At 37.9% G+C, this 16,770-nt stretch overlaps 1 protein-coding gene across 1 annotated transcript in view; it reads left to right on the forward strand.

Moving 5' to 3' along the window:
• LOC144020701 (receptor-type tyrosine-protein phosphatase S-like) overlaps positions 1-14,023 on the forward strand; it is a 133,891-nt gene extending 119,868 nt beyond the window's left edge. Inside the window, exons 30-37 of the mRNA XM_077524437.1 lie at positions 2,294-2,448; positions 2,512-2,797; positions 4,481-4,659; positions 5,110-5,236; positions 7,196-7,321; positions 9,159-9,313; positions 9,383-9,518; positions 11,345-14,023. Coding sequence (XP_077380563.1) covers positions 2,294-2,448; positions 2,512-2,797; positions 4,481-4,659; positions 5,110-5,236; positions 7,196-7,321; positions 9,159-9,313; positions 9,383-9,518; positions 11,345-11,413 — 1,233 coding nt within the window. The 3' untranslated portion in view covers positions 11,414-14,023. The remainder of the gene's footprint in view (positions 1-2,293; positions 2,449-2,511; positions 2,798-4,480; positions 4,660-5,109; positions 5,237-7,195; positions 7,322-9,158; positions 9,314-9,382; positions 9,519-11,344) is intronic.
• Positions 14,024-16,770: the final 2,747 nt, after the last annotated feature.

Genomic DNA, 16,770 nt, shown 5'->3' on the forward strand with positions numbered 1-16,770 from the left:
TAAGACTAAGCACTTTCTAACATAATGTATGACAAAAACACAAGGTTATATTTCATTTTTTAAAATCTGTTTCTTAATGTTGTATAAAAGATACACTTAATCATATCATAATCCAACAACAAAGGGTTTGAAGCAAACAGTAAAATAATCAATCACACAGTGTGATTTTTTTTTTCCCCCGGTCCATAAAAATTACCATTCAAGGACAGCACAAAACCTCTGAACAGAAAACCAACATTAAAGGGATCGTTCAGCTTTTTTAACATGAATCTCAATTTGATCCTCACCTCCCGTGTGTGCGATCAGCACTGACTTACCCCTGACAGCGTTCTGTGACACGCGTTCTGGTTCGGCGTTGGACGAGAGGAAAATAGTCCAGCAAGCTGGCTGGGGTCTTGGAAATAAAGCGTTTTTCTTCTAAAAACTATTTGTTTTCAAAAGCGTGATACATTTCCACCACAATACTTTTTCCTGAATAAAGTCAGACGCCATTACCGCCAGCCACTACTTTTCTGTTCGTTCGTATCACTGCGCGGCGCCCTGTAGAACGCTAACCGACGCACTGCAGCCAGCTAGCTGATACTTCCGCCGAAAAGGCAAACAACTTCAGGCGGAAGGATCAGCTGGCAGCAGTGCGTCAATTCGCTGTCTACAGGGCGCCGCGCAGTGATACGAACAAACAGAAAAGTAGTGGCTGGCGGTAACGGCGTCTGACTTTTTTCAGGAAAGGAGTATTGTGATGGAAATGTATCACACTTTTGAAAACAAATTATTTTTAGAAGAAAAACGCTTTATTTCCGAGACCCCAGCCAGCTTGCTGGACTATTTTCCTCTCGTCCAACGCCGAACCAGAACGCGTGTCACAGAACGCTGTCAGGGGTAAGTCAGTGCTGATCGCACACACGGGAAGTTAGGATCAAATTGAGATTCATGTTAAAAAAGCCGAACGATCCCTTTAAGTGGAAGAACTCATTTTGGGCATTTTTTCCACCACAAAAAGATCAACTCACTAAAAATTTTAATAGTATTGATGTACCACAATATGTTTGTCCTGCATATCATTCCAAATTCACAAAAAAATAATAGGCCTATCCCCATGTTGTAGTACAAGTAAGCACAATTAAGCCATGTCTGCCATCTAGTGGTGAATGCTGATATTACAATTTAAAACTATATTTGATGCATATTTATACTTTATATATATATATATTTTTATTTATTTTTTTTCCATTTCCCCCCCCCCAATTTAACACCATTGTGCTGGAACACGCATATTTTTCACATTTTTCGGGTTTAAAAAAACTAAATAAATAAATAATGTTATGTTATTTTATTTTATTTTATTTTATTTTTAATTAACAGTCAACAGTGTTAATCAAGGTTCCACCAGTTGGCCATTCTTTATGTAGTTGGAACCAGTGTTAATTTTGACACGAAATTTTAATTTAGTTTTAGTGATAGTCTTTTTACTAAAATTAATTAAAGTTTTAGTCATAATTTAGTCATGTTGTATTTTAGTTGTAATCCAATTTTAGTCGATGAAAATAAAGAGCAATTTTAGCCGACTGAAAAAAGAGCAATTTTAGTCGACTAAATTGACAGTTTAGTCGATATTTTTCTTACATACATACAATTAATCTTTTATACAGAAAATTAAAACGCACCTATTTGTAACTGTTGTTAACACGAAAGACACATTTAATACCATGGTGTCTCTTGTTGAAGTGACAATAAAATAATTTTATAAAAATATAAAATATATAAAAAATAAAATAATAAATAATAAAATAAATAATAAATAAATAATAAAATGAATAAAATAAGTTTTCATTTAAATAAAAAAAAGTGCATAATTGCTTGAGATTAATCTTACTGCTGCACAATGAAATAAGTAAAATTAATTAATTAAATAAAATTACATTAAATTATATTAAATACAGCGCAGTGAACACTGAACAGTTTCTGAGAGGTTCTTTTCTCCAATCGGCATTTCATTCCTTCTGATTGGATTGTGTGAATTTTTGTCACTGTATTGTTTTCATTTTCGTTTTAGTCATTGACGAAATTGTCAGTCAATTTTAGTCATCGTTTTCATCTCAATGAATGGCTTCTATTTTAGTTTCCGTTTAATTTTCGTCTGAAGAAAACTTTTTCGTGGCAAAAATTATGCCGAAGATTTTTCGTCTATGAAATTGTCATTGGTTGGAACATCTGTTTGCCCCAAAGCCTTGGAAAAAAAAAATGTCAATCTTTAGTGTACATCTAAACATTTTGTCTCACTGTCTCACAACAGAGCGGCAGCAGTGAACGACGAGAGGTGCGTCAGTTCCAATTTACCGCCTGGCCCGATCACGGCGTTCCCGAGTACCCGACCCCATTCCTCAACTTCCTGCGTCGGGTCAAGGCCTGCAACCCTCCTGATGCCGGGCCCATCATCGCCCACTGCAGGTAAACCCACAAACCCGACAGAAAGGTCCCGTTTCCACCCTTGACCTTCATCTTCCCTTCCAGCGCCGGCGTGGGCCGCACCGGCTGCTTCATCGTCATCGACGCCATGCTGGAGCGCATCCGACACGAGCGCACCGCCGACATTTACGGTCACGTCACTCTGATGCGCTCGCAGAGGAACTACATGGTGCAAACCGAGGACCAGTACAGCTTCATCCACGAGGCGCTGCTGGAGGCCGTGGCCTGCGGGAACACGGAGGTGGCGGCCAGGAGTCTCTACTCGTACATGCAGAAGTTGGCCAAGGTGGAGAGCGGCGAGCATGTCACTGGCATGGAGCTGGAGTTTAAGGTAGGATTTCACAAAGATGTGCACAATATCGCTTTAGGTAGAATTCCCGCTATTGTATCCCAACGGCCTGATTGTTGGACGCCGGTAACTGTTTGAACCTTATGTAGGATATGGACATATGACATAGCTGTTCTTTTTTGTAGACAATCTGTAAAGAATCGAGATAGTAAATCATAATGTTATGTATTACTTGTGTACGAGATTTAATAAATACCATGGTAAAATGAAAAAAGCAACACACTTCTTACCTAGCATTCCATTTGTTAGCAACAATTTCCGATGTGTTTCTACACAAATGGCTGAATAAAGCAATCTTGAATGTTGAGCGTTGCGTTTTTGCTGAATTAAATGAAAACAAAGGCAAGGCGAGCCATTAGAGCCAAAAGTCAAACATGCAAAATCGTCACCTAGGAGTGATGTCATCTGAAGGTGCTTTTCTATTGGCTGCTGCAAGATGACATCACTTCTGTGTGACACACTGTCAAACTTCCGTATTCTGGTCAATATCAAAATAAATATACTGAAATCACATTTAAAATCAACCCCAAAGGCTCACGTATTAATTTAATTATCAAAGACAAAAATTAAGGAAATTTTCACTGTAATTATAGTTAGTTTTAGTTAGTTTTGTAAATATAATTTCAGTTAGTTTTCGTTTTTTTTAAAAGTAGTTTAATTTTTAGTTTATTTTGTTCACGAAAATGCTTTTTTGAATTTTAGTTGTAGTTATTTAGTTTTAGTTTTAGTTAACTAAAATAACCTTGTCACTTATTCACATATTTCACTTAAAAGTTACTCTGAAAATGTTGCTTCTTTGTGTATGGCTGGTGTGTGATCACGTGACTGCCTGACTCAGTTTGATTGGTGAAATGGAGTCAAATGGCTCCTTTAGTCATAATGACTTGATAAAATGTCATTTGGCACAAGGTTGTAAAATTAGATCGTTCAAGCAATAATATACATCTGTTGATTAAAAAGAAAAAAAAACAATAGCGACTTGCGAGTAGAATGCAGCTCAATTTAAGTTGAGTAAAAGTAGTTTTGTTTTCATGGGAAAAATACTATATAAGGGAAGAATGTTGCATTAAAACTACTCTGACAAGTAAAATTTGTCAAAATTTCCTTACAGGAGAGTCAAGTCAAAAATTGTCTTTATAATATGTTCTACAAGACCCTACTACTCTAAATATGGCATTCTGGTTATTTGTGTTAATGGAATATGAATTAAGCAGAACAATCCAACCATTTTTTTTTAATTCATCTAAGGGGTCAGCCATTTTGCTACTTGCCGTCCACTGGAAAATAACCACACTGTTGCTCAGGCCTCAGGTAATGACCATTCACGGCTCTCGTGATTTCTGAGTTTGGTCACATGATATTCACAAGCTTAGCCGTGATTGGTTGTTTCCTGAGCTGAGCAACTGTGATGTCATATTCAGTTGACAGCAAGTGAGAAAATGGCCACCCCCTGGGATGGATAAAACAGGTGGATTATGTTTCTTAATTTATATCTCACAAGCAAAATATTAATCAAAAGACAAGCGCGGCCACATAGAGGATAATATTAAAAAGAAAATGTTTGACTTGACTTCCTGTTTTAGTCAAAACAATGGCACAAATGTAGCTTGTGATTACACACTTCTGCATTCTCGTTTTCAACTCAACTATTTCATCTCCGTGCAGCGACTGGCCAACACCAAAGCCCACACGTCCCGCTTTGTCACAGCCAACCTCCCCTGCAACAAATTCAAGAATCGGCTCGTCAACATCATGCCCTACGAGACCACCCGCGTGTGTCTCCAGCCAATCAGAGGCCTGGAAGGCTCCGACTACATAAACGCCAGCTACATCGACGGTTACAGGTATGTTTACTTGAAGAGAAACATTAACAGGACCCGGCCGCTTGTCCTCCGCCGACGACTTGACGACTGAATGGATCGGAAAGGTTTTCACCACAGTGCTTGCGCCTGTCACATCACGTCAGCTCTACCGTTACCGCAGCGTAGGCGTCTCCGCCCGCTCGCTGCACGACACTGTCCACGTCAAAAAAATGGAGGGTGAAGATGATTCAGGCATCCAGACTGCTTGGACACACACACTTTGAGTGTTCCACTTTTTGAGAAATGAAATGTCTCATATTATGGACGCTCACTGGTCACAACATTAAGTACACCTGCATCTGCTTTTGGATGACGTCTCTACCTGATGTTGTGCCCAACGTTTGTATTCTCTCTGGTGGAATTTTAGGGAAATTTCTTCAACACTTATTGACACTGCAGTTAATTTTACAATGTGTTGTTGTTTGTGTGTAGGCAGCAGAAAGGCTACATCGCCACCCAGGGTCCACTAGCAGAGACCACAGAGGACTTCTGGAGGATGCTGTGGGAGCACAACTCAACTATTGTGGTCATGCTCACTAAACTGCGGGAGATGGGCCGGGTAAGGACACACTGTACACTCGAAAGTAAATCCACTTGCTTCAACTTAATACAGACGGGCTCAGCGGGGTAAAGGTTTCCAGGATCCTAAAACATAATCATAACTACAGAAAAAAAAAATGTCAAGCACTAATGGGAGGTCATTAGTATTTACACATGCATTAGCTTCACCTGCACAATCTAATGGGATCCAATACAAAAGCTGTGTCAGCAATTCTGCCTCTAAAAACGTGGTACATTTTTGCTGAAATCATGCGAAGACTGAAATGTAAGATTGAGCACTTTTGTTGCTGTCAGTTGTTGTCTGGTATCTGGTTGTCGAGCTAGCTATGCCAATACTCCAAAACTTGAATCTTCCCTTTGAATAGTGTGCTGGTGTGGTCGCTTTATAGCGAGTGCCTCGTTTTCATGGCATGGAAAAGCCCCGTGATGACCGGGTAGAATTTATTCCAGCTCTATGTAACAATGTACCCAAAAATATCTTTACAATAGCCTTTTTATTTGACTATTTATAACAGAAACATGTTTTAATTAGTAGATTAACACCTTAGCTGTGCACACGGGGTATTCCTGCAAGCCTCTCTCTAATATTTTTGGATTGGATTGGGGTTTGAATTTCCTGCCAGCTGTCGGCGGATGTGACGTCATGTGCGCATTGTGTCTGTGACGAAATACTAAAAAAGAAAAAAAAAACAGAAAAAAAATATATTTTCTAAAAAAAAAAGTGTGTAGTGTCATTTATCGGCCACAGGTGGCAGTAGCAATTCGAAATTCAGTTTTCTGCATTCAGCAAGTGTTGAGTATCCCCGCCTCCATTGTGGGGGAAACTTTTCCGATCATCACCACAAGTAGTAAGAATGTTTTTTTAATAGCACTTAAAGCATGTAAATTAAATAATAACAATAATAATACATAAACAATTACATTAATGCTGTCAAAGTTAAAGCGTTAACTCATTGATTAATCACAAAAAGTATCTTTGAGCAGCCAGTAAACATAACTACATGCATTAAAGTAAAGTATTTAATAAATATTTGCGCATGACATTCAGGGTATTTGTTCATGTCAAACTACTTGTTTGTTTGCTTTTTTCATTTTAAATTATGCAAGTAATTAACTGATTGAAAAAAAAAGAGGGGTTTAGTGTGTGCAGTGGATCAAAAAAAATTTTAAGGACTTTCTCATCACATTAAATGTTGAAAGAATGAACAACAGATGCTTTTCAAATTTGGCAAGCAAAAAAAAAGTTTTTTAATTACGTGATTAATCATGATTAATCAAAATTGTAAAATGTGATTAAACTGATTAAAAAATATCATTTGACAGCTCTAATTTAAATACATACATATATATTTTTTTTTTATTATTATTTTTTTTTTAAACTAACAAACTTGTCATCTCACAATATACATCAATAATCAAAAACTGATGTAAATGATAAAGTTAACCTATTACCGTCACTTTCTATCAATTTAAAAAGCAGGATTATAGCAGATGACATTCAACAATTTTCAACAAAAACTAGGCTGTGCTAAAATACAGATACTTCCTGTTTTGTTTTTCTTCCTTAATAATATTGACGCTGTCCCAAACTAAGTAAGTGTGCCATCATCCAGTGGGCAACAGTGGAGTTACACCAGATATTAGACCAAAATAGAATTATTTACTGTACAAAAAATAATGAGAGAAACAGCGGGACCGGGAACGTGCACGAAGGGTGGAGGGGGAGGTTTACTGTATACATTTCTGTGGCTCAAACATAGAGGTTTGTGTAGGTTTTAAAGCCTCATTTTACTTAATAACTTGGCAGGGTTGCGATTAACACTCTTCAGTCTAGTTTGTCAAATTTAGAGAAGATTATTTGTTTCACTTTACAGTGACTTTTGAGTGACAAGCAAAATTACACAATGCTCCACAAGCCACTAATAACCCCGATGCGTTTGCGTGTCTGTTGCCTCAGGAGAAGTGTCACCAGTACTGGCCCGCCGAACGCTCCGCCAGGTACCAGTACTTTGTGGTGGACCCCATGGCCGAGTACAACATGCCCCAGTACATCCTGCGGGAGTTCAAAGTCACAGATGCCAGGGTGCGTCTCGCATGTTTCAAGTTCCCCTTTGCATGTCCAAACAGCAGCACCTTGACCATCGCGCCGTGTTCCAAATCTGTCAACATCATACGGAGTCAGCGGCCCAAAGCCATGTCCTGTTTTCTATGTCAACAGGCGTATCACAGCAAGCCACCTGAGATTATTCACTCAGCCACATTGTCGGTAAAACAGCTGACGTCTCATGTGCGTTTGTGACTGTGCGTGCGTCCGTGTGCCAGTCGTAGATAACTCGGGTTAAGCCCGTCCTGCCCAGACGCCACATGGACAGATGCTGTATTGATCTCCATTAAAGGGGAGTCGGAAAGGCTGAGCGGAGGAGAAAAGATGTGATTGCCTTCAGAGTGGCTGACAATAGCAGACGCTTCGGTGGGAAGTTCACCACAGCCGCTGATCTGGGCTCAGATAACTGTAATCATTAGAAGCCAAAAAGGAAATTGCCAGCCAGTGTCTCACCGGAAAGTCTACGCAACGACAATACCACATACTGTTTCCTCAAATAGATGCTGTGCCTTAATAAATGAGTCATCTAGTAATGTGTCGGCCAACCTTTATTGACTCGACAAAAATATTACTCAAGTATGATACTTTTGAATAACAACATGACTCCAGTAAAAAATAAAATGTCCTCCACATAATTAGTGTTTCCTCGTTTTTCGTGGGTGTTATATTCCAAAAACTACCCGCGATAATGGAAATCTTCACTAATTAAAAAAAAAATTCCCATTCATTATACTGTATATATTTTTTAGTTTATTATATGTTTTTTTCGTTTTGGTCTGATTTTTACTAGGGATTTACGATAATGCTATTTTCAACCGATACCGATAAATCAATGATTTAGAAGTACCGATGTCGATAACCGATAAGTAAGCCGATAATTGTTTGCAAAATTATTTTGAATACAAATATACTTTCGAGTCCTACTTTAAGTCTAACAAATACATTGAAACATTGTATAAACTTTGCACAATGTTTCAATGTATGTAAAGCACCATGAAGCTGAATTTTATTGATATGAGCCACAACCACAACAGATGGACCAACGTGGCATGTCTATAATTATTGCTGGATTTCTTTATTATCTGGTTTATCTGTTTGACGTCAAATTATTATTATTATTATTATTATTATTATTATTATTATTAAATGGACAAATTCAGTCACAATAAATGGTATGAAATTAAACTGCACATGTAAAACTGTACAATCGTGTAATATTTTTGTATATTGTTGGAAATTGATTTGTGATTTTAATGACTCTTATCTGCCCAAGGGACTGCCAATGAAAATTAGCTTAATTTAGCTAACTTGGACACATTTGCATTGTAAAATATTGATTAATGTTCATTGTCCCTTTCAAATAAATAAATTCAAATCCAAAACCAGGCAGAAATGATTCATATTTATATCTGTTAAATCTAATTGTATTATATGGAACAGGTGGTTTTCACCCACATTTATTACCAATGTGAATCTGTTTCATAACTCAACAACGATTTGAGTTCTGACAGCTTACATCTTGATCTTAAATCTTGCACATATGCTACAGATTGCTTTTTCTCCCTGCTCATTCTGAATGTGCACGACCTTTCTACAGAGAGGAAACAGAACTCGAGTGGGTCCAATGAACGGAAATTTGTATTCTCCTGCTGCTTTTAGAGAGAACTACATATTTGCAAACAGCCACTTGTATATTTGTAAAGTTTCATCCGTTTTCTCAACTGCTCATTTTCACTCGGAATTTTGCTTGAATAAACCATATCGTGTTTTGTGATTATCACCACTTCCCGTGACTGACTTTCTATCTTCCCCTCAGGACGGCCAATCACGAACAGTCCGTCAGTTCCAGTTCACTGACTGGCCCGAGCAAGGCGTGCCCAAATCGGGCGAAGGCTTCATCGACTTTATTGGCCAAGTGCACAAAACGAAAGAGCAATTTGGCCAGGATGGTCCGATCAGCGTGCATTGCAGGTAAGTCGCGGCGCATGACCGTCTCGTTCAGGTGGCACTCGGGTTCAACGATTGCTGTTTTGGCCGCAGCGCTGGCGTGGGTCGGACGGGGGTCTTCATCACTCTGAGCATTGTGCTGGAGAGGATGCGCTACGAGGGGGCAGTGGACATTTTCCAGACTGTCAAAATGCTGCGGACGCAGAGACCAGCCATGGTGCAGACTGAGGTAGGTACATCCACATCGTCTTCTCACAGCAGCCTTCAAGCGGATGCTTTTTTTTTTTCTTCTTTTGAATGATACAAAGGCTGTATTCAACGGTTTCAGATTTTTACATGCCATTTAAATGTCCACAAAAAAGTAGTCGCACGAAAAAGCAAAAAAATACAAATAAAAATAACAAAATAAATAAATAAATAAATAAGTTTTTTAAAAAAAGCACTTTCTATATAAAATATATATATATACTATACTATATACTAGACCGATACCGATACTCAGACCCTTAGTACTCACCGATACCGATACCAGCTGCCGATACCAGTAGTACATTTTGACAAATAAAAAAAATCACTCAAAGATATTTTCAAAAAAATATATTTCCTTTAATTTTTCAAAAAAAAAAAAAAAAACAGCACAGTCACTCTTCAATAGTCTTAACGCTCAAAATAAAACACAAAAATGCTCTTTTAGTTTAAGATTCACAATTTTGAAGTATTTCCAAACCGGTGAAGTTTTGGTGGAAAACTGCTGCAAGCTAGCGCCAGTTACAGGCAAGGAGGACTCACGTCACTTAACGACTGATGATGACATCACTTGTGCTGGGGGAGTAGGTAACGACCAATCATGGGGCTCACCTGTTTCCTGGGTTTGGTCAGTAAATTGAGCCATGATTGGTCGCTACCTACTTACTCAGCTCAAGTGATGTCATCATCAGTCGACAGACAGAAAGTAGAAAAATACTTTTTAAAGGTATTAATTGTACATGAAAACTAATGAAGTTACCACATTAATTATAGACAAAATATTAACTTTTTACTGTTGAAAACGGCTCAATGACTCAAGTATCCCTTTAAAATTGCATTAGCAGCAAAATCCAGCAGTTTTTATCAATATGAAGGCGGCCATTTTGCCGCTTCCTGTCGAGTGAAAATGACATCACAGTTGCTCAGGTCTCAGGTAACAACCAATCACAGCTCAGATTCAGAAAACAGGTGAGCTGTGATTGGTTGTTGCCTAAGCCGTGAGCTTGAAAGCCGAGAAAATGGCCGCCCCCTGAGATGGATTAAAAGCGGCTAGATTTTCCTTCATAAGTCATATTCCACAAATGTAATATTAATCAGAATGTCATATTTAGACAAATGAGGTCACGTACAACACATTATTGTCAAGAAATGTTGAAGACTTCCCCTTTAACTCATTCACTCCCAGCCATTTTCACAGAAGCAATCCCGTTTGCTCCCGGCTGTTTTACTGAATTTTGGCTGATTTTGCAAGACCCACAGAATATTGTGTTCAATTGCTATAAAAGCAGGGAACCGATCAAAAGAAAGATTAAAGTCTCTTCTTTCATCAGGAAAAAAAATATGTTTCTATCTGTTTCCGTTTTGCAGCAATTAGCATTAGAAGCGAGCTAAGTTTCATCAGTTTTCACAAATCTATATAAAATTGTAAGTAATTGAGCTTTTTTTCTGCATGGCCCTGGTTGATCTCCTCTGCTCTGCTGCCACCTGCTGGCCGTTTGTGTAATAACTACCATTTCTGCAACCGTTCTTTGCAGCTGAGAGGCTGCATCAAAGCCTTCTGTATGCTCTAGCATTAAAAAAAAAACGTATAAATATGTCTTTGGGACACTTTAAACATTAAAAAAAAACATATTTACACGTTATTGGGAGCAAATGAGTTAAAGAGAAACTACATGTATTTTTTTGTGCGTTTTATTTCTGTGCATACTAGTGTAGCGATCATCTCATGAAACCTTAAAAAAAAAAAAAAAAAAAAAAGAGCTCAACAAAAATGATTCTTCTCATTGAAAATGCTTGTCTTTCCTGCAGGATGAGTACCAGTTCTGCTACCAGGCTGCTCTGGAGTACTTGGGTAGCTTTGACCACTATGCAACATAAGCGCCGACACAACGGAAAGAAGAAGAAAAGCCCTCGCGGAAAGATCCTCACCAACAAGGACAACAACAACAACAAAAACTACAACAACTCTGTGTCTAACAACGACCACGCTCTTCCTGCTGAAGAGCCGCGCTAGACTCTCCATGTGTAATCCATATACTTACCTCAGTGTTCCAAGTGTGAAGGACGTATAATAATACATATGTGTCGTGGTCAGCTATCTCCAATACCAGTGAAATACAAGAACAGGAATTGATGATTCTCTCTGTGTATGAAAAGTACGAAAAGAAACACACACAAAGAGCCTGGATATTTGCTGCACCCTTCATGGGCTTTTTATCCTCAACTTTGTATCTATTGGTTTGGTGTACTCATGGGTTACAAGAGGTCAACGTTTCTATGTGTACGTGAGTCTCTTTCTAAGGTGTCAAACCGCTCGTTAGGAAAGCAGGTGGTCCGCTTCTGCCTCACTTGGGACTCGACCGCGACAGAGAGCGAGCGAGCGGGGACCTTCCCGATACCCGACGCACAGTGCCAACACGAGCCAATCACGCGTGGCCCTCAAACAGGAATTGTGATGTCAGGCCCAAGAGAGACTCTGAATATTCCGGACCGGGGGCTGTCCGCCGCCGTCGTCCGGCGCCTTCGACGACACTTGCTCGCTGTTTGCTTGTATCGCTCCTTCGTCGTCGTCCTGCTCCTCTTCCTCATGCCAGGCCCGTTTTGTCGGCTCCACCGGGATGCTCTTCAAAGACTTTTGCTATTTTGTCTCATGTTTTGTGTCTGTGTGTGTTTCTTCATTATCATTGCCTTACGCTGATTTGTGTTTTAACATGCTGCTTCGCTCACATGCTTCGATGCTATTATCGTACATAATCTTAAAGTGAGGATGAAAGCCCCCTCTCAAGCGAGCTACTTGAAGTGCACCGCATTTTAATTCACTCTCGGAGGATGGCAAAAAAAAAAATCTCGTACAGTGGTGCCTTGAGATCCGAGTGATGATGTGTTTGTTTAGCAAAAATTCACTTTACAAGAAGTATTTTTAGAAGAAAACAAACAATTCATCAAGAGTTTTTCAAAAAGCTATTTATTGCCACTTAATAGTTGACATTTGTTTTCAAACTAAACCTAAAACAAAAAGTATCGACACGTATATTTCAAATAATCGATCGCTCTGCTTTAGGTAAGTCTGTTTAGCTTAATGCTAACAAACAATGCAAAATGCCATAGACAAGCTAACGAATAGCATCAGCGTCACGGTGTTGTAACCCTTTAAGCAATTGAAATGTCAAGGCTTTTTTTTTTTTCCTCAGCCAAAAACATTCAATTTATACTTGAGTCATTTACAGTAGTTGTGAAAGTCTTCTTAGTTTGTCTCTTCATGACTATGTTATACTGCCCCCGGTGGCCAAGTCACACACACCAAAGGAGTCACAATGAATTAATCATGAAGCACAAACCGTATAATTTTTTACTTCCATATTTTATGTTTTGTTTTGTTTTGTTTTATGAGGAGCCTGGAATGGATTCATGACATTTCCAATGTCAGTGTTTTGAGTTTTCACTCTACAAATTCAAACCGAATATCAAGGCACCACTGTACTAAAATTCCATGTACAGAACATCCCGAACCAACCGATGTTTCCCCTTGGCGCCGGGATTCAATTTGTCGGATAATCATGATGAAGCGATCCCGCGTGGTGGCTGAGCAGCGCAGTGTTGTCACTGCAGCAAATTGATGAGATTGAACCCAATTTTTGTACATACGGTCCGACAACGCGGCCGAGCACAAGATAGAACGGCGGGATTGGATGTGATGTAGTTCTTTATGTCGCAAAAACAAGCCTTATTGTGTCATATTTATTTCATGTGACTTTTTTTTTTAAAAGATATTTATGAATCTATTTTGTTACACTTTGTTTTTATTCATCAATTTGGAGTATCTAGCTAGTAAATATAACCAATATATGTGATTTTTTTTTTGTTTACTTTTTATTTTGGTGATGTTTTATGCTTTTTTTTTTTTTTTTTTTTACTTCTTTGCTCTATGACAAAGTATGCCCTCTGTGTAGGGTGCTCTTTGATACTGATCACTGATGTCCAACTGTTAGCTAGAAATGTATTTTAGAGGAAGACCTAGTTTAAGTTTACAGCGATGACCTTTCGATGCCCCCCCCCCCCCCCCCCCCCCCTCCTGTTTGATCACCATAGCAACAACGTGGGTAATCATAGGTCAGGGGGCATCAGAGGAGACGCTCAGACGTAGTTTGCTCAAGCACACGGTAGCAGGTGTATTTTGGACAGATGGCTCAGCTGCACACTTTACTCGCCCTTCATTTTAAAAATTATTCCGATATGAAGTCGATGTGAGGTCTAGAAGTCTTGACAGTGCGTGACATATATGGAAATATGTAATTCCTTCGCTTTCTAACCAATTGTTGTGTCAAGAGAACTAGTGAGGATGCACACACGAGGCGTAATGATGACATGGTGTGTTGAGGGCCATCCTCCTTCACTTCTGTACCTGTTCTTTCCTTTCCAACATAGATGTAGATATAATATCTTGACTTTGTATTAAAAGCAGATGATTGGATATACAGCACAATGGAATTGGATTTTTTTTTTCCCTCCCCTCGTTTGTGTTGTTGTCCACTAGATGGAGACAAAGACGCTGCCTGGCTTCTTTTGTAGTGAGCCCTCAAAGGTTTTGTTGTACATTCCTTTTGTCTAATTTACCGTAAACCGGTTGTCATGCTTCATAATTTTAGTCTTAGGTCAAAATAAATTGTACTACAAAATAATGGAGGTGCAACTGTTAACTGTTAAAAATGACACGATCAAGCTGGAAAATTTGGCTGGGCAAGACAGTGGAAAATTGTTATCACAGTGTAAGTATTAAGCCAATAGTCAATAAAGTATTGATTAAAAAAAAAAAACAACAACAACAACAAAAACTTTTTTTGCCCATTAAAAATAAGAAAACATAGGAAAGTATTGAGGCTAAAATACAACCATGACCCATAGAAAAATACCATTTACATTACAACGTGTATTACAAATCATATAAATAAGTAGGCATACAAGTACAAAGAAAAGTAGGCCATATGTTAATGTGATTGTATTAACAGGACTAAATTGATGAAGACGGTAAATGTGTCATTCATTCATTCTGTTACACCTTTTCCTGCTCAGTCTCCCGACCGTGGTCAGGAGGCACAGGGGAGGATTTTCCTCCTGGGCCGGAGTCGCCTCCGGGGGTAACTCCCGTCACACGTCGCTTAAGGAGGCACCGGGAGACAGAGGGTCGCACTGTAGTTGTCTTTTTATTCTCAGTTTACACACACTTTTTGTCATTTCTCCCTCTAACCACGCTTCCCTCTCGCCCGTACACTCTCGAACTCTTCCGCTCCCACTCGCGCATGCGCACTCCTCCCTCGCGTCTCTCTCTCTCTCCTCCGTCACACACAAGCCAATCTCCACCACCCGCAACAATTCATTCAGTTATTCTCCGAGCCACTTCTGAAATGCCGTAATGGTGAAAAAGTCATCAGAACACAAAAAATGAGTTAGCAAATAAATGTTTACATTTTGGAAGCGACAGACTAGTAATGCAGTTTTTAATCATTAACCTCATAAACATAAATGTATTTTCAGAAATGTCATCCAAATGGGCATCTGAAAACGTTCGGACAGAAGAACGGCCACAAGAGGTCGCCAGTGATTCGTCTCGGTACTCTTGCGATACCTTGACACTTCGGATCGGTACTCACCCATCCGTAATATTTATATTAAATGAATACATAAAAAAAAAAAATATCCACAACTCTCCATTAGTTACACCTGCAAGATCCAATTTGAGAACAAATGCAATCTATGATTATCTATAAACTGTAAAATAAATAAATAAATAAATAAATAAATAAATAAATAAATAAATAAATAAATAAATAAATAACAGGCATCTGTGGTTGCCAGAGAAATGCTGTAAAAATGCAGTGCAAATGTAAACAACTTTACAGAACAACTAGAACATTTTACTGGTATTTAATGTAGTATGAACAGTCACTGCGTCTACATTTTACCGGGTTTTAATGTACAATAAACAAAACCTGCATTTACATTTTAGTTTTTTTTTTTTTTTTTTGTTTTTTTTTTCCTGTAAAACAAAATAATTGTTTTTTTAAGTGTACTGATAGATTAATAATTAGGTCTACAGTATATCAATAAATGAACATAATATATTTAGTTTAACCTTTATATTCACATGGTTTTATTATATATTAGTGCGGTCAAAGTTAACTGACTAATTAATCGCAAAAAACTATCGCATTAATCATGTATTAAGTCAGATTAATCACACTATTAATTTTGACCACAGATGATCCTTTAGCTATACATTATTATTATTATTATTATTATTATTATTATTATTATTATTATTATTATTATTATTATTATTATTATCATTATTATTATTATGAAAAGCATATTACTGTACTTTAAGCCTTGTTAACATTATACACAGTTGGACAGTGTTTAAATACAAGATAATGAATACAATTTTACTTGGTGACTTATTTAAATGTAATGCACATAGAAGTTGACTTTGTTGCTAAATGTTTGAAAAACAAATACAGTAATTCTTTAGGATTGAATGCAAATTTATTGAATGTAAAAGTTGATTACAAATTAACTATACTTGGTAAGTGAAGTGCTTACTTTTCATTGGCATGCTAAGCCAGGTTTTGATTATGTAATGTGTTAATTGTTTTAGAACATAAGAACATTACATTAAACTCAGAACTGTTTCTGATATTTTGGTGACTTTATTTTCTTAGCTAGATCTCTCGGTATTGAACAGCCACTGCAATAAGCACATTAGAACATGTGACACCACTTGACAAGAGTAAAATACTTCCACTTTTTTTTTTTTTTTTTTTTTTTTTTTTTTTTTTTTTTTTTTTACTGAAGCCAACACGAAAGGTAATTTTAGATCAAGGAAACAGAAAATGTTGTGGAGGTTTTTAATATTCGAGTGACAATAGTACCAATGGAATTTCCCATGCCCCAAAATTATAATGGCACCATCCTCCATAAACAGGAAGTAGGCTGCTTTCGCCAATATGACACCCTCATATATATATATACAACTAACATTAATAATCCTCTCATTACAACTCAATAATGTTATCCCAAGGTTCACAATAATTCCTGCTTTGTTTTTGATTTTTGTTTTCAAACAGTAGGCAGGTGATTTTTAAACGATTCGAATTGTCGAGAAGCGATTGTGTCACCGTGATGATAATTACAAAATACCAACGACATGACATCCACTTTGGTGAAACCAAGAAATACTT

The sequence above is a fragment of the Festucalex cinctus genome, chromosome 1 (genome assembly GCF_051991245.1).
Source record: "Festucalex cinctus isolate MCC-2025b chromosome 1, RoL_Fcin_1.0, whole genome shotgun sequence".
NCBI lineage: Eukaryota > Metazoa > Chordata > Actinopteri > Syngnathiformes > Syngnathidae > Festucalex > Festucalex cinctus.